At 47.2% G+C, this 18674-nt stretch overlaps 1 protein-coding gene across 1 annotated transcript; it reads right to left on the bottom strand.

Annotated features, from left to right (window-relative positions):
- Window positions 1-684: 684 nt before the first annotated feature.
- On the bottom strand, window positions 685-18668 carry C2CD2L (C2CD2 like). The gene is made up of 14 exons (XM_084221663.1): window positions 18393-18668; window positions 17060-17155; window positions 16566-16685; window positions 14562-14672; window positions 13616-13729; window positions 12881-12998; window positions 12594-12717; window positions 11992-12056; window positions 11270-11397; window positions 10796-10967; window positions 9350-9451; window positions 8581-8714; window positions 7810-8092; window positions 685-6407 (listed from the first exon to the last, which is right to left on the bottom strand). The coding sequence occupies exons 1-14, from the start codon at window positions 18636-18638 to the stop codon at window positions 6187-6189; spliced, it is 2034 nt and encodes a 677-aa protein (XP_084077789.1). The 5' UTR covers window positions 18639-18668; the 3' UTR covers window positions 685-6186.
- Window positions 18669-18674: the final 6 nt, after the last annotated feature.

Below are 18674 nucleotides of genomic sequence, written 5' to 3' on the forward strand. Positions count from 1 at the left end.
AACTTCTCTCCTTAAACTGAAAAAAACCTAATTTAAAAGTAATAAACAAACTAAAATTTTAAGGTTTGTTTCTTTAAATTATCAGTAAGAAAAACATTATAAAGAAAAATATTCTAAAAATTTTATTCTAAAAATTCTTATTACTTTTTTTTAATTACTATTAGTAATTTTTTCTTTGTACCCTTTTAAAATTTTAAACCTATTTTACCTTTCCCCTAATCCTATCTCCCAACAACAAAAAAAAAACCCATTAAAAATTAGCCAACACCAAACTCACCACACTCTTTAATACGTTAACCAAAAATATCTCAAAATTAACAAAATCTCCAATTAACAAACCAAAATCACTACAATATTTTTTGAACAAACACACCCCCTAAACTCCCAAGCATTTTTTGGCTGTAACCTTCCTTTTTTGGGAGAACCTCACCCAAACCTTCTCATAGCTTACTCACCTTCTCCTCCACTGTAGGTATTTCTCCTATGTGACAACCTAGAGTAAAGGAAACTCAATTTACCCCCACATATTTAAATGTTTCGGGGTGTTACAGACACTTGCATGAATATACACAGTTTGCCATCATTTGAGTGGGAAAATTCAGGGCAGAAAAGGACAGGTTGGAGGGAAATTCACAGCACTACAAGTATAAAATCAGACTCAGGTTTTGATTTTCATGTGGTTTAATAAATTAACAGATTCAGCCATTACACAGCAATAGAATTCTTCTTTGAGATTTACAAAGGTGCAAGAACTTCATTTAGTCATATGTAGTTTTCTTTTCATTATTAGCTACACAGTTCCAATTCTTTCCCACCTGAACAATGTGGGGTCAAAATAATCCACCCAGACAGAAAGCATCAAAGTACAAAAGAGCACACACAAGGAAGGGTGTTAATTCAAATTCCATGTGGGTATTTGGTCCAGTACCTTACAAAGCAAGGAACGGTGATGTGGAGCAGTCATGCCTGTAGAAGGAGCTGCGATATCACAAGCACACCTTTGCCAGAAGTTTGACCAATGCTGGGACTCTTACTCTACCCTGAGACTCACAGTGACCTTGCAGCAGGGGAGGTGGGATGGAGCGAACAATGCAAAAAGACCACAAACAACAACCCTCCAAACACTCAAGCATCTCCACAGCTACTCAGAAGTAACTTCTTTGTAGGTTTAGCAAACAATGTCCCAAGAGAAGCTACAGCATTGCTTTAACAAAAACATTTGCCACACATGCAGTTCTAATCTAAAAATAGCACTTGCCTGTGGTTTGAACAAGTTTTCATTACATTTCCCTTCACTGAACTTGCTCTTCCCCGTTTCAGTCAAGCTGCCTAAAACCCCACCCTCAACTGCATAAGCTGCATGAGGGTGCTTGCAGGGGGCAGGAATTGGACTTGCTTGCTCAGGTCTGCCCCCGCAGAAGTCTGTGCAATAAAGGGATATGAATGCCACAGAAGCTGGTACGGCCACTCTTCTGTCCCATCTATCGGCACTGTCATCCTCAGTCACTGCACCACATACTCTATAATTAAAGTATGCTCTAATTATAAGCACATGCAAATACATATCCATGCACCCAATTCCTCTGGCCTCAGACAACCATCATGTTAAATCCTATGGCACCCTCAGAACACTGAGGTTTTGAGGTTCCCTTCATTTTTTTGGTGTCTGTTCTCCACTGACTCAAGAGGATATCTCTCGTGGGCCAACGCCGAGGGCTTTGTGGATGATGAGACTCCTAAACAGCCTTGCCTAAGCATAGGGAGAAGATTTACCCAGAAATATACTTACAAGCATAGTTACAGCTTTCAGCTAGCGTAAATCTATTTTCTTCAGAGAAGTAAAAATACACAGGTAAATTCTAGTAAATCTGTTCAGCCAAAATAGGAAACTAACAAACAAAACCAACAAAACCCACAAACAAACAAGAAACCCCCAACAAACCAAAAAACCCTCCAAGCAAACCAAAACAAACAAAAACCCAAAATAATCTCAACAAAATGCCTACTTTGGCTTCATGTACAAGTCAGTGCTCCACTTGTGCAGCCAGTCGCAAAAAACAGCATCTGGAAAGCAGGCTCTCATATGCAGGTTGAAGCCTCCATGCATTCAAGCCCACTGCTCTGCTGCTCCTCTTCCACCATACATTTGGTCAAAGACCAATTTCACAAGGTGCAAAAAGCAAGCCTACCCTGAGACAACAATCTGCCAACTGCAGATCACTCGAGCTTAAAAATTTTGATGGTGGCCTGTGCCATTCATGGGATTGCTCTGTGATCCCAAGCATTATGAAATGCCACAGAGCCCACAGCAGCACCAAGGCAAGGACACAGGTATCTGAAGTTAAACAGGGGAAGTAGATTTCAAATAGCATTTCTTCTGTCCTAAAGCCAGAAACACAAAATACATTAAATACAAAAGAGGTTTCGGAAAGCAGCCATTCTGTGGGGGGAAATTCCCGGGGACTTCATCTTTGCAGCTTCTGGAGAACCCTCTGTCACCTTCTCTTTCCATCTGAGAAGACTAGGATACACAAATTGTTTCTCACACCAATAACCACACCTCCACCACGAGGCAAATTCAATACCATTGATGCCTTTGAGGAACCAGGAACCTGTGCTCTCAAAGTCAGGATTAAAAAAAAAGGCACCTGCTGCCTGGGGGATGAAAACATCTTTGTGGGACAGAAAGAAAGCCTCGCTCAGATAAGAAGAGGAAAGATTAACACATTTAATGAGGAGAGTATCAGAACCAAAAAATTTCCAATGCACACGGCAGACCCATACCCTGCTACCCCTCTGTTCCTCAAACAGTACTTTTGACAAACAGCTCGAAAGCCAGTCTGGACTTACAGAGAACATTCAAAAGAAAATAAAAGGTTACAATACCACTCCAATGCTGTACAACTTTGCAAAGCAACACAGTGTCAGAAAAATACATCTCCTCTAGGGAACACAAGCAGATGTAGGACCTAATTTTTGGGGAAGCGCTCTGCCAGCACTTGACAACATCCCTTTCCTTTGCAAGCTGCTTAACCCAATAGTCATTTGCAGCACAATTTACTGCCAGTGGTAAAAAACACTGCTAAAAATTCAAGGGAGGATATGCCCCTACTGGCATGCTTCCCATGTACCAATCACTTTGCCAAAGACAGTGCAGATGTCTTCTGCCACATCAAATTCAAAATCAAAAACCATACCTCCACTTCAAGTGACTGGAAGGCACAGCCTGGAGCCAACCAACCAGGAACAAAACAGGAAAGCCAAAGATGTTTCTCACACCAATAACCACACCTCCACCATGAGGCAAATTCAATACCATTGATGCCTTTGAGGAACCAGGAACCTGTGCTCTCAAAGTCAGGATTAAAAAAAAAGGCACTGAAAACAGTGAAAATAGAAACAGGAACTGCCCATTTAACATAGCTAGAAAGGGTCCCCAAGGCCATTAAGTTAACTTGAGCTTTTGTTTTACTCCCTTTCCTATCACCTCCTCCTACAAGCCACACCAAAATACGCTGGTCAAGAATCTAGGTATGTGTTTGTCAGACAGAAACCTTGCCTTTTCTGCCTCCAGTCTACAGTGACAAGGACAACACCGGCTAGCCCTCACAGTCCTCCTTGCGTTCATGAGCCTCAGATCCCTGATTCTGAAGAATGGTGAACGGTGTTCACCTCCAGCCCCTCCACACCAAGACAGCTCAAGCTCTTACAGTTTAAAGAAAAGAACACAGGACTATCAAATGTGACTCATGGTAGGTCCTTGACTAACCCACAACTGAAATGCCATAGGCTCTTCTGCTCAAACCAGCATTTCTAGTGCAAGGCTTCACAGTCTCCTACCAGAGAAGTGGTGCCGTCTGGATTCAAGTCTTCATGGTTTAGTACCTTGAGATGGTGGCCTAATGAATAAATAAAATCCAAAAATGGAACATAAAGTACTGTCATAGCTACAAGTCATAGAGGGGATGGTGCGAGAGAGTACCAAAGTGAAACCAAACTCTCAGACTTTGAGAACAAGGGTGTGTCAGACCACATGTGACAGCACCGCACCAACCCAGCAAAAGAAGGTGATGTGAAACTGGTGGCTGGATTGCTATAGGCAAGCTACAGATTGCCAAGTTCTAATGGCACTGTAGTGCAAACCAGTCACTCACATCAAGGAAAATTAGTCTCAGCGAGAAACAATGAGTTCTCTGACATCCGTAGTGCACAGAAGTGCAAATAAAGCCACAGTGCCATGTGGACAAGGAACAAAGAAACAAAGGATAAAAGACATGACAGAGCTTGGGGACAACAAAAGACTCCCAGACCAAAACAGACGTAGAGGTTCCTGGTCGGCCAGCTGAACCAATGTGATTTTTCAGATTCATACATGCCCAATCATGTGAGGGATCAGCAGGAAAAACAGCCAAGAGTCCCTCCTGCTAGCACATGCAGGCACTTTCAGTTACAACCCTTGGTAACTCTGGCCTTCCCCACCCGTACAAATTCGCAAGAAACAGCCATGTGTAAATCCTTTTGCTACAGCACACCAAACACATTCTGGTCCTTGGAAATGGCACACAACAGCACTATCAGCAAGTTAGGGTTTGTCCTTCCAAGAAACACATTTTACCTGTGCCATCAAGAGAACTGCTTTTTCAGTTGGCAGCATCCTGTACAAGGAAGGGCAGCAGACACCACCACAGTAGATACTCTGATGGAAAAGCAGAACTAGAGAATCCAGTCAGGCCTGGGAAATAGCTCTTCCGTGAGGTTTTTTCTCCCCTCTGTCCTACCTCCTTAGCTCAACAACCCACAGCATAGCAGGAGGTTTCTCTCAAACCAAGCATGTAGACAGGGCATGAGTGTTTCTCCAAAGAGCATTGTTATGTGCTATCTGAAGGGAACCTCTGGGGATATTACACATAAAATGTGTATGGGCCAGGAGACTGAACAACTGTTTCTCTAGAAGGACAGTCTCCTCCTGCACAGGGACCCCTGCATACCTCTCCTTCTCTGCAAGTACCTGCTGCAGAAATGCGCTCTGTTTGAACAGAGGGGACCATGTTTGCAAGAAGAAAGGAAATACCAAATACAATCCAGAAAGATTCCCTCTGCTAAAGGAAACCCATCAGTGACAATATGTAAACTCTTGCCTCTTTCTGCCATGTGCCTTCAGGCTCCCCATTAGACTGCCCTTCACTAAATTCCTTGTCTTATTCCTTGCCATCCACCCCCAGCATGGTGCCAGTCCTTGGCATGAGAACCATGACAGAACGAGACTGGACACTCGGCAGGTCTGGAAGACAGCCTGGCAGCCCTTTGGCAACATCCCCAACCATCCGCAAGAGTAAGGGATCTGCTCATACAATAGCTGGTGTGTGCATTCAGTACAGGCCCTTCCCGTTCAAGAACACAGATGTGGAAGGAGCGTTGTGTTACGGGGTGGCTACACAGGGTGGCAGAACCGACAGCACTGACTGGGCATTCTTGCGAGGGCGAGGGCTTCTACGAAAACTGGTGCAGTGGTTAAAACTTCCTTCTTCTTAGAGACTTCTTCCTTCACCAACGGAAAACAGGGGTTCCTCAGAGCTGTCTGAACTAGATACTGTTCCAATGGCAGAGCCAGATGGAGGACCACAACTCTGACAGCTGTCTTCTGAGAGCTCACAGCCCAGGAACACATCACCCTGTAGCACACCTCAAGTTACAGCCTCTGCACCAAGCACAAGCAAGAATAGTGTTTAGATCATCAGTAACTGCGTCACTCTCTGCCACTAGAAGACCTCAAGGAGGCTACATCTCACACTTCTCGGCACTGTAGCTAACCCAGTAGTTTCTCGATTTTAACTCTGAAGGTTGCCACTTGAGAGACCTGACCCTCGTTTCCATGAGGCGCCTGATGACACACACCGAGTCATTTCTGCAGTTCCTGGAACCCCCAGGGGGGATTAGCATGCCACCTGGATTTTCTGGGAGAGCACAGTAGGGTGCAACAAGCAGAGAAGGCTAAGCCAAGGCAGCCAAACTACCTAAGTCCCGGGTTTGCCACCTCCGCTCCCCAAACGGCATAAAGCACTGGGGTGTCTTCCCTCAGCCAAGGTTGGAAAGAACTGGACTGCAAGTCACAGATACCATGGAGTGGGAAGACAAGAGACTAGAAAACAATCTCTGAGAAATCTTTCCAATGGCCTTCTCCCTCCTTCAGTTTTCACCAGCTGATGTGTTGTCACCACCTTTGGGTTTGGATTTAGACTTGAAGGAGAAGCGTTTGATGAGGCGGTGAGAGAAGCTACTGGTTTTTTTTCTGGTGGTGGAGTTGGCAGTGACATTGGACAAGTCATCGTGTGACTGGCTCAGGCCTGCTTCCTTCTGCTTGCTCCTTCTCCGGAAGATGAGCTTGGTACCACTCCGAAGAAAGCTAACTGCAGAGACAGGAAGAAGACAGAAACCATTATAGCGTCCTGCACTGGCAAGTTTCAGGGACAGTAACACACCCAGCCATTCTCGGATATGCAGCAGTCCTCTTCCACACTGGGAGGCAGAAGTACGCACCAGGTTGGCTAATCCCAGCTTCCCAAGGCAAAGTCTCAGTTCATGACAGACTGCAACACCAACAAGCTGCCTCACTAAACATTCCGTCCCAGCACCCCCCTGCATAAACTTCCTTTTACACAATATCCTCCTCTCAGTGGAAGCGTGCGGCACTTCAAATGACAACCAAGATGCATATGAATGGAAAATAAGTGAGATCATCTGAACCCGAAGACCCTGAGAGGAACATACAAGATGGAAAAGGCCTCTCAGATCAGCCTGTCTCAAGGGCACAGGGATTAACTTTGTCACCTAGCACCTGGAACAACTGCCTGCATTTTCATGACGTGCCCAGTCTGGAGGCAAATAATGCCAATGACTCCTTATGACTCCCACAAGCAGGAGAAGGTGGAGATGCCAATTGCTTTCAACCTCAAATGGATCAGAAAGACAGATACAAAACCTGCCGGCCATATAACATTACAATGGTATTTCCTACAGAGGGGGTTTGCTTTCCATTTTCCCTCTGTTCCCCACCCACCAGCTCTCTTGGGAATCTGGATTGCACACCCTTCTACCCACTGACATTTAAAAAAGGGGCCCCTGCAGCTCAAACCATACCTAGTTGTAACAGGGTACAACTCCCCAAAATTTGTCCCACTCTAACACTCTGAGTAATCAAGATTTTGATTTGCATTTCTTTACATAAGTCGGTAGCAGAAAAATCCAAGGGGCACCATACACCTGACAAATGTGTGGAAAGGCCAGGACAGCAGTTAAGTTGGGGCAGCCCACTCCATCATTTAAAAGAAGTGAGTTTGTGTGAACATCTTACATTACAACAGGTCAGAGGCACTAGCTGCTTCGATACTAATAGAAAAAGAAGGAAGGCAATCAAGGCCCATACAATCCACATTGCTGGGCGGCCTCCATGTCCACACCACAGGTGGCCAAACTCAGAGGCTGAATCATTATTTATGGACATGCGCCCGATCTATGAACCCAGAGACCAGGGAGAGAAAAGGGGTTCTCTATAATACCAGGGTTCCCATCTAAAAGAGCACAGAAACTTGAAAGGCTACAGGAATCAGACACCTACAAATGAAGACCTTTCAAGTCACTCACAAGACAAAGGCAGGCTCTTCCCAGCCCCATCAGAAGCTGCTCTTTGCTATGCTGAGAGGTGGATGCAGACCCCATGCTTGGGTGGGGAACCTGGATGTCACTCTGTCCTCACGTACAGCTAATGTTATGGGCTCATGTTAGCTAACCTACCTAACAGCTCATGCTTACCTTTGTGATCTTTCAAGCTCCTTGTCTCAAGGGCTCCCGTGGAGCCAGTTTCAGATTCAACATCTTCCACGGATGGTCTTTCAGAGACATCTGATCGCGTTGTCTCATCCAGCTCCTGACTGTCCCTTTGACCCAATGGCAACGCTTCCAGTGGCCGCGACAATTCAGTAAAATCGTGCATCTGGTCAGCTGTGCTGTCTGCCTCAGAGTCCCCATATGCTGTGGCCTCCAGGGATGCAGCATAACCCAGAGAAAGTGCCATTTCATCTTGAGCAATAGGTACCTGAAGAGAGGCAGACAGGCATGAAGACAGGATCAAAAGAATTCCATTCATCTGCCTACTTCCATCTACACCTACATATGGGTGGCCCAGTTCAGACCATCGGAGCTAGATGGCAACAATGGCTAACTGTCACTCTTTGGCTGAAATATACTGGAACGTGGCCGATTACAAGGCATTCTGCTGCGCATCCCTCACTCCCTCAGCAAAGTTTAAGGAGAACTCCTTATATTCTCCATAAGGTTCAAAACCAGTTATGGCAGCCACATCCCCTTCTACAGCTGCCCATTGTGAACTCCCACTGGCAGCTGCCCTGCAGACTGGCAAGGAACCTTTTAATGCTCACTGGGGAGCAGCTAAAGGTTTCTGATGAGCCAGTCATCCATGCTGGAAACTTCCCACACCAGTCCCTACAGGACAGGTTAGTTTCATGCACATATCCCTAGAAACAACCTCCCAGACTGGAAATGCAGCTCCTAACTACCAGAGACCTTGGACACTCCTGAGATGATCAGTGTACTACGTTTCGTTGGTGTCTTCTTGGTGGTCTTGTTATTCGTCTCAGTTAGCTGCCTGATTGCCGTCTCAGCCACCGGATCAAGGCCATTGGGCAAATGGCTATCCCCTGAGCACAAGAAAAATACCGATGCTTAGAGAAGCAACCTTCAGCAGAGGCAAAAGGTCACTTGCGAACTGCAATGTCTGCAATAGGCAATTTACATGCACACAAATGCAGTTTCCCCACCCAAAGTCTATGACAGACTTGTCCAAATAAACAAAGTGAACGAAGCTCAGTATAGGTAGCTCTTGGCTTTTTCAGGTCCTGAAAAGTTTCATTTCCCACCAGGCATATCATTAAAATACACCTCCCCTTCCCCCCACCACTCAACAAAGACTTCCAAAGACTCCCAATAGTTTGCTTTGGCAGAAAACTGTCAAAACGGCTGCAGTGCTCTGTTCTAGACACAGTCAGAGCCCCAAGTGCAGGGTGACCAAAGTTGTTTGGGTCCAGATAGCCTGGAAAGTTCTTGTCAAGCAAGGAAACGCTCAGAGTCACTGACTGGATAGTCAAAGGGGAATGTCTTTTACCTGCCCACACACCACCACCACCACCAGCCTTCTGCCCCCACCTTCACTCAGGCACCTGGACATTCTCTAAAGCAGAAAATGTCAGCAAGTTCAGGGAACCACACTCAGACTGCCACTTTCTAAAACAGGCTAAGGCTCTTCAGTAAGAGCCTCAAATTTCAAAGCACTTACGGCTACTGCTGGGCAAGTGGCCGTGAGGACAGCCCGTCTCCAATAGCACTGTTGTCTTCTTTTCAGTCACTTCCACTTTGGAAGGCGACCTCGATGGTGAATCTTCACGGCAAAAGAGACACCGAGATACCAGTAAATGGAGATGAAACTTACTACGCTATCATATTATGCCCCCTACACAACACCAAAAAGCCTCAAGTGAGCATTCAGAGAGCCTGCAAGGCAGATCTGTAAGGCTTGGTGGCAGTAAGAAGCCTACTGGGGAAAAAATCAGAATCCCTGAATGGTTTGGGTTGGAAGGGACCTTAAAGACCCTTAAAGACTTAGTTCCAACCAGACTGCCATTAGACCAGGTTGCTTCAAGCCCCATTCAGCCTGCTCTTGAACACTTCCAGAGACAGGGCAGCTACAGCTTTCCTGGGCAACCTGTGCCAGTAACTCAGCACCCTCAGAGGTAAAAATTTCTTCCTAATGGCTAATATAAATCTACCGTCCTTCAGCTTAAAGCCATTCCCCTTGTCTTATCACTGCATGCTCTTGTAAAACAATCCCTCTTCAGCCTTCCTGCAAGCCCTCTTTTAGATACTGGAAGGCTGCTTGCTGTAATGTCTCCCCAGAGCCTTCTCCTCCTCCCTGCCCTAAACAGCTCCAAACTCTCTCAGCCTTTCTTCACAGGGAGGTGTTCCAGGTATGTGACCAACTTAGCGGTCCTCCTCTGGACTCCCTCCAACAGGTCCATGTCTTTCATGTGCTGGGGGGCTGCAAGGCTGGACACAGTACTCAAGGCAGAATCTCACAAGAGCAGAGCAGAGGGGGAGAATCCCTTCTCTCAGCCTGCTGGCCACGCTTCCTTTGATGGAGCCCACAATATGGTTGCCCTTCTGGGCTGCAAGTCCTGTGGGGCTGATGCACCACAATACCTCATTCATGTCATTTCCCAGCCCCACCTCTTGGAATAACCAGCACCATATTCACCTGGATGCCAGACCGCAAGCAGCAACAATCCCTAGTAAGCCAGGTCAACATGCTTTTGGCTCCACAATCAGTATGCTCAGCCTAACTTCTTTAGCAGTGAAGAAATTAGAGAAAGCATGGCTAAACACACATCATGCACAGGTTATGTGGCAGCATATGCACTAGACCTCCCACCACCAAAAGGGTGTGTGAAAGGCTCATCCCTCCCTCAGACACAGAACTGCAATTCTCTACCCTAGGGCTACACAAGAGTTTCCAGCCGGCCACGAAGATGCTAGGGGAACAGCATGGATGCCCATGTTCTGACCCACACACCAAAAGCAATACATAAAGCGTGAGCCTGCAATACCCAGGTGTGATGGCTAAACAGTTTTGCTACTGCCTTCATAAGGAGCCATGGGAATATTGCAGCTACGTCTATGCTGCCATAGGAGCCACCTGTACAATACACCTGCCGCTGCACAGCCTCACCCAGTTTGCAGTCTGCCTTGGGCCGGGACTGAATTGTGGTGACAGTAGTCACGATGGTGCCGTCAGGCATGATGGTCCTGTCCATCTCCACCTTCTTAGTGGGGGTGATGCTGGTCCTCAGAGATGTGGCATGCGGAGCATTCAGAGATGCAGGAGACTCCTGGAACAGCAGCTATAAACAATAAAGCACTGATCAGAGAGGCACTCTTCTTCACAGATGGAAAGGCAGGCATGTTTGGGCAACAAAAGCTATGGCTCTGAGCATCAAGGAGCCATCTCCAGTACAGTATCAGATCATCAGCGGGAGGCTCAGGGACCAAGGGTCAGGTGACATCCACCCCTCCATGGCACAAGGGTCTGCTAGCCCTCTGTGCCAAGCTAAGGCTCAAACATGCGTGTCTCCAGCTAGAGGCTCACATTATGAACTCTTCCAGAGCATGCACGTGTGCAAAGCTTGTGGAGTCATGAGCTCACCTCCAATGTAATGGTAGCTTCAGCTGTCAGTGACTGTCCAGCTCCCGGGGCCAGTGAGCAGACCTGTCTCCCAGATGGCTGCTTGTCCAAAGAATCGATGAAAAGTGTGGCATATGCCAGCAGCACATCTGCAAGAAGGAAGAGCAAAAATGAAACACTTCACATGACCCCAGCACCTCAGATATCTCCAAGGTAATCCCTGCATTTGGGAAGCAGCACAATAGGCTAACAGAGCAGATGGCCACAACTCTACTAACTTCCAGGTTCAAAAGGGAGAAGGGGCAAGCAATGCTCCTCTGCTCCTCTTTAACAATTCAGGAATCAACTCCCTTAAAAAGGTGACCACTGTGTGGCCTCCATCAAAAATAGATGCTGTAGTTAGTCCTCGACTGAGTACAAAAGAACAGTTAAGAGCCTTATGCAAAGCTCTCCTAATACAGGAGGCAAAATCCTGCATGCTTCTCCCTGCTTCAGAATGCAGACAGGCAGGCCACAGGAACCTCCTGATTCAAGGTCAGACCCAGACCCTTTTGGCAAGAAGAAGAGAATGAGTTACTTCACAGTCACAGAATGTCACATAAAGCTAAATATGAAAAATCCTTTGCAGAACTCATCACATGTTGCACCAACAGAGAACTACCATGAGCTTAAAGCACAGGGAGTCCCTTAGGCAGCTTTGCCTCCCAAGTCTTAAAATCCATCTCATGGTTGTTGGTACTCACTTCCCCCTCCGTCGCTGCTCCCCAGCACCTGTAGTTTCAGTTCTTTGCTTCTAGGTCCCAACTCCCTGTTAAAACCGAAGATGGGCCGGTGTTAGGCAATCTTTCTTTAAGTGGCCACGGAGCAAACAACCTCATTCTGTATCTTCCCTCCCTCAGATCTCACATGCCTTGTCACTCTCCCTAAAGCTTCAGTAGCATGCACTACCATGGAGAAAATGACTAGAGCACCAAACGACACAAATGAGAACTCTGGTATGTGTGCCCTGTAGAGCTGTGTAGGCAGACAATGGAAGTCGAGAGGGTAATGCCTCTGGAAGGCTGTTTATGCTACAGCCCTATTGCACCTGCTGCGCCTACATTTAGCATTTCTGCCCACCCAGTTAAAACACAGAGTGTCCAGAGAAGTGAGAAATATGTATGCAAGGTGGGGCCAAATGCTCAAATCAGCAGTCCGGCACAGGGACAGCATAAATAGACATTGGCCTGTGGCACAGCCTTCATCTCTGCTCTGTGCACATCACTTACTGCAGCATGGTAATGATACCCAGAGACCACGCCAGTCTACCTACACTGTGCCAGCCAGAAAGAGAGCAGACACTTACAGAAAGAACTCGTCATTCCACTCCATCTCTCCTGCAGCACCGACACTGCCACCTGTCATTGGCCTCGTCCACTTCTGCTGCGGGGGGCTGTCTAGCTCTGCCACGCAGCAGATCTCCCCAACTCCTACAGGAGAGACAGAGGGCACATATGCACTCGTCAACAAGAGGCAGTGGTTCGTCATGCACACACCCCTCTTTTCCGTTCAAACCCACCCAAAACAACAACTCACTCCAATCTTGCCACCTGCACACTTGCCCCTGTGGATCAGCAATGTTTTCATGCTTACCTCCCTTCCCCTGGCAGCCCAAGTTCAGCACTCGAAGATTCCGGAGCAACAGCTTAGAACCCAGAGGGGCTGCTGATACTCTGGATGGGGACTCTCGAGCCAACTTATTGCTGGGTACCTGAGGAATGATGAGAGCGAGACCAATACCTTTATCATTCACTTGCCAGCAGACAGCAGCAAGAGGCATCGTCCTTCTATCAAGTAGCTCCTCACACCAACACAGGGGAATACCCGCAAAGCCATCCAGAGATGCTGCAGGTTTCCAAGGCTATTAACCTCCAGTGGGCCTTCGTCTTATTTCAGATGGGAAGTTTAAGGCAGACAGAGAAGGAGACGGGCAAGAACAAGCTTGCTGGCTACAAGACAGTCAACTGACAATGACAAAGCATGGGACATTCCATGTATGTAAAGGCTGCCTTGGAGAGAGCCCTGGTATTCAGAGCAAGAGCAACTGCTAAAAGAGAGATGCACCTCAGGCAGTCCAGCTCCACAAGTACATGACCGACAATCAGCATTCAAGAAAAAAGGTAGAAGCAGCTGCCCTTGGGAGCAATTTCTAATTATCCCTAAGCACCACGTTGAAGTACCCAAACTCCTATGATAGTGCAGGCCAGGATTCGGCTGCCGCCCAAAAGCGAAAACTCAAGCCTTGGATTCCTGCCTGAGCCTCAGCCCTCAGAAGTGTCTCGGGGCCTGTGTTTGGGGCACAAGAATGGCACAAAAAGAGTGACTTACCGCACTGGCTCCAGCGGTACAGGCCATCAAATTCACCATCATGGCTGGCTTCGTGCTGACAATGGTATCCTCAATCAGATCCTTTATAGTGGACAGATCTGCTCTCCCTTCATCCTTCTCTCCATAAATCAAGGGGAAATGTAGGAACGTAATTAAAAAATGGACACATTTACAGCTCCGCCTGCCTCTCAAGCCTCTAATATGCTACACAGCTATTCTCCCAGTAATAACCTCCCAAATACTCTTCCCATATTCCATACTCACTCTCCTCAGAGCTTAAAGCTTCTGTGTAGCAGCTGCAAGCAAATGCAAGCTTTCTAAATGAGACAAACTAAGCCTCTAGTTTATCTGGTGTAAATTTTTACAATACAGATTTTATAGTTTGTCACATGCTCACCACCTCAGGAGATGGTGCCACCACACTTTTGGGAAAACAGCCGAATTCCTATAACTACTCAGGATAAAGTAACAAAGGTGTCAATAAAACAACAAATCAACCAACCTGTTTGAATCATGGAAGTGCGAGCACACCCACATTCTGTTCATTAAACCTCTAACCCAGGGATTCCCCACATTAATCTCTAAAATCTTAATTAATCCCTTCAAAAAAACCCAATCAAACTTAACCGGCACAACAACAACAAACACCACCTCACACAAAGAAAGAGTGGCAACCCAGCTCGTTTTAGCTCTACATCTGACAACAGCAGGAGGAACCAACATAGACAGAAAGCCTTCAACAGATACTGGTGCTACTTCAGCCCTCTTGAGGATGCTGCTTTGACACAGTTGAGCTAGTACTGATTCCAGGATGAAAGAATCCTCTCCACTGTCCATGGCAGTGAGCTGCCAACCCTTCTCCTCCACTGCAGCCCACCTTCTAGCTGTTTCTGTTCCTTCCTTCCTTCCTCCGCTCACAGTCAGCCTCCCATTGTTATCCACTCACCTCAGGAAGCCCAAGTCGTGGAAGAACAAAAAGGTCCAAGTCTGGTCTGTCTTTGAATGTCCATGACACCAGGAGACCCTCATTCCGTATCTCCTCCAAGTGGATCTCCACCTGGCCCAGAACAAATATCCACAGTCGGAAGCAGTTTCTGCTTACATTAGGTGATTTTTGCCCCATTCCAAATTCAGCAATTGAAAGGCCCTCACACCAGCACAACAGTAAAAAATAGAACATAGGAACACAAGCGCTCCCAGGCCTACAGGATGAAGCAGCTGCAGAAGCTCCATGGCGCAATCTGGCTTCCTCACTGCAGCTGGATGCCCAGGCACCAGAGGGAAAAATGATCAATTTTTTTCTGAAGAAAAAACCTGCAGAGTACAATCCAAAAGTGCCCAACTGGGCACCAACACATAGGATATTTACTGAGTTACATTGCTTATGCATTGCCAAATGTAAACACAACCATTTATAAGTTAGCAATGCATCTCTAGGAGATAATCCTCAGGTTGAAGACCTACCTGGATCACCAATAGTCTGCAACAACAAACTAGAATATACACCATCCTGTAGTTTAGCTGAAGTTAAGAATTTGCACACCCATGTATCCATAAAAGCATCACTAATGAGACAAGAGGCAGAACCACACATGAATGGAACTGAACTGACCTGAGAGCTCTACTAAAAACTGGGTAATAGAATTCGGTGTAGTTCTCAATTGCCAGGTTGACATTTACTGACAACACAGAAGGTCATCGGACAGAAGCAACATATATGAGACACAGTGGCCACGTAAGTAACCAAAGAGAGGTGTGCCAGAATAGACAGGGCACAATTGGGAACACAGTACTTGAAGTATTCCAAAAAACAGGTAGGCATGTGGCAATCTAACCTGCATTTCATAAAGCAGCAGCAGCAAGACCTCAATTAGAATACTATACGCAACTCCTTACATGATCGACCCAAAACTTCACCAGGTGCAGACAAGGAGACCTAGAAAATGCCAATGAGTAGGGGAGCAATTGGATGAGACGTGAAAAAGGGGACCTTTCAGGAACAAAAAGTGACTGCCGTTGCTGCCCATAACTAGACTGGCAGCAGGCACACTACGTGCTAAAGAGAGAGAGGAGCTCTCTGGAGCTCTGGATCTCTGGAGGAGATGACCATAGAACAGAGGTACAAAATCAAACTGGAATTACCCGATAAATGTAGGCTGAAAATTGTAATAAAGCTTCTGAGAGCAAAAAGGTTCCAGAACAAGCTTCAAACTGTCTGCAACAGCATGGGATTGGCTTCTGCTACCACTGAGTTACTTCTCATTTTGCCACGTCTATTTTTTCCTTTTTTTTTTTTTGGTGCACATATGAGCACACTACCTCCAAGCAAGATACCATCTCCAGCGTCATGTCCTTCATCAAACAAAACCACATTCCAAAGAATCAAATCCAGCCAGAAAGAAACTATGGAGTTACCACCCATTGTGATTTCAGAGCTTCTTTGCTGGAATAAGCATCTCCAATATCTAACACAGAGAAAAAGTTGCACTGTGCTCTTGTGAACATAATGAGGGGAACTGACAAGCAAACTGTTCCTCACCACAGATTTCTTTTTCTCACCCGCTACCAGGACACCATACTTTTACATAGCCTTTTTCCTTCCATACCTTTCCCCTTCCACTATGCCACAAGGGAAAATGAATTTTCTGAACTTCTCACTTCCTAAATAACCACTTGAAAGCAGTATATAGAATGCTGCCATGTCTCGAAACTATCTGGAATTTCTTACAGCTATGTTTCATAGCCAAAATCTGCATATGAAGACTCAAAAAACAAGACTCAGCATGTAGATGGGGAATACTTGCTACCTCACCAAATGTTAGTGACACCACACTGCTTCTTCCAGCCCAACACAGCCTTTATTTGCACTTTGAATCAGATCCTCCTTCCTCAATCAGTGTGGGACTAGATGGAGGAGTAAGGTCAATGTTTAACTTCTCGTAATCCTTACCTGAGCCTGCAGCACAGCCAAAGTGACATGATACGTGTCCACAGAAACAGCAGCTGGGGACTGCTGAGTAACAGAGACAGGGAATTTCACAGCTTCAGCTGACAGATGGCAGCACAGCACCTAAAAAGAAAAGGAAAAGATGAGTTTATAACCCAGCAAGAGGCTGCTGTGTTATTCTCACCAAGTTCAAAGCTGCAAACCTGCAACTTCAGACCCTGTGCTGTGACAAGAGCTCTCCTCTGCTCTCCAAAGAGGAACCCTGATGTTTGGGTTCAGCCTCCACACATCCCGGCTCCACCAACATATCTTCTCTCACAGAGCTCACTGATGCACAGCTCCAGAGCCTCCAAACAGGAGACAGGTCTCCAAACTCCTCCAAACAGACCTCACCCAAAACCTCCCTGGTTCCACCATCTCCATCAGAAAGGCCTCAGCAGCCTCTGTAGAACACACCATCACACCAACCTACACAGTTCAGAACAGCAAAGCCTTACCATGCTGTGGTCCGACTGTCCCTTGCATGTCACACAACTTATATTGGCAGCTTGTGGTAACTGAGGACCCTCTTCAAATGTGATCTGCACTGAACCCTGCAAAGAGAAAACTCTGCTAGTTCCCAGTAGTCAGAGCCACCCTAATAGTTCCAAAGAGGATGAATGATGTGGGGTCCCAGAGACACTCCAGCCTGTTTTCACAAATCCAGCCAGCACCCAGAACTATCACACATGTAATTCTACCCACATCGACTTGTCTACACAGAGAAAGGAAACAAGGTGTCCAGTTGAAGCTTGAATTCACAGATACACGAGCACCTTCAGGAAAGTCCAAATCTCAACCAGAATCTCACATAAGCAAAGTCCTTCAGGACAACTCCCAGACCCCGCTTCAGAAAACAGGTTTTAGACCCAGAAACTCACTGAGGCAATGCTGCTTTCTGAGCAGACATGCTCCAGACAAGGAGCAGCTACAGCAGAAACTGAAGCGCAGCCTTCCAGGGGCCTCCATGCCAATTTAGCCACCGGATAATCCTCCCTTTACAGGAGTCCTATATTCTGGAACTTATACATTCAGGTCATTTGGGGATAATCTGAGTAATTCAACACATGACAGAAAAGCACAGCATATGAGATATGGGAAACTGGCGACACTTTGACTGTTGCATCGTGGTAAGAGGGGCACGGAAGCAGAGGGTGAGTTTCTACAGGGGAAGCCAGGGAGCACAATGCCCAGTGGGGGAAGGCACTTCACATTGAATCCAGCCTAGAATTTGTTACTCATTCAAAAAGGGTTATGCTTTTCCTGTCTTGCTGAAAAACTCAAATACAAGTTTTCATCATATTCTTCAGGACTTTAAATGCTTTTTATTCAAGTATGTCAGCTTTGGACCACAGTTGCTGTAGACATTAAGTCCCTGCCTTGCAGGCAACACAAGCTATAATGGAATTATTTCCATATGGAATCATCAAGGCATACTCTCCTTCATGAACTTCAAAACTGCAGATAATACAGTGGTAATACTGGGAGATTAAAGAAAATAAGCACCAGAAAATTTCGAAGAGATTGCTGTGGAAACATCAGTGACTACAGCATTGCCCCAACCCGCGTTAAACAACGCGTGGTCACGCACTCCGCCCTTTCCGCGCTCGCACATCGCAGCGTGCTCCCCGCAGGCCGAGCTGAGCCGTCCGCAAGGTGCCTCACGGCTCCTCCGGCCGGAGCGCCGTGCGGGGAAGGGCTGCCCCGGCACCCGCGAACAAAGAGCAGGCGGGTCGGCCCGCCTCACCTCGCCGCCGCTCCCCGCGCTCCCCCGCTGGTGCCCTGCCGTACCCCGTGCCGGCGCGCCTGGCTGTTGAGAGCTCGCACCCAAGCTCGCTGCCACTGCTCCCGTAGGGACCTCAGGGCGAGAAGGGCCGCCAGCAGCGCCCGGGCCCCGGCCTCCTCCCCCGCCGCTCCGCGATGCCGTAGTGCTCGCAGGGCCGTGGACCGCCAGTACTGGAGCAGCCAGGCCGCCACGGTGAGTAGCGAAGCGGCGAAGAGCAGCACCAGCGCGGCCCAGCCCAGGTCTGGCCCCATGACACAGGGCGCGGGGCTCACGGCGGCGCGGCGGGC

The sequence above is a fragment of the Fringilla coelebs genome (genome assembly GCF_963513975.1).
Source record: "Fringilla coelebs genome assembly, chromosome: 25".
In the NCBI taxonomy this organism is placed as follows: domain Eukaryota; kingdom Metazoa; phylum Chordata; class Aves; order Passeriformes; family Fringillidae; genus Fringilla; species Fringilla coelebs.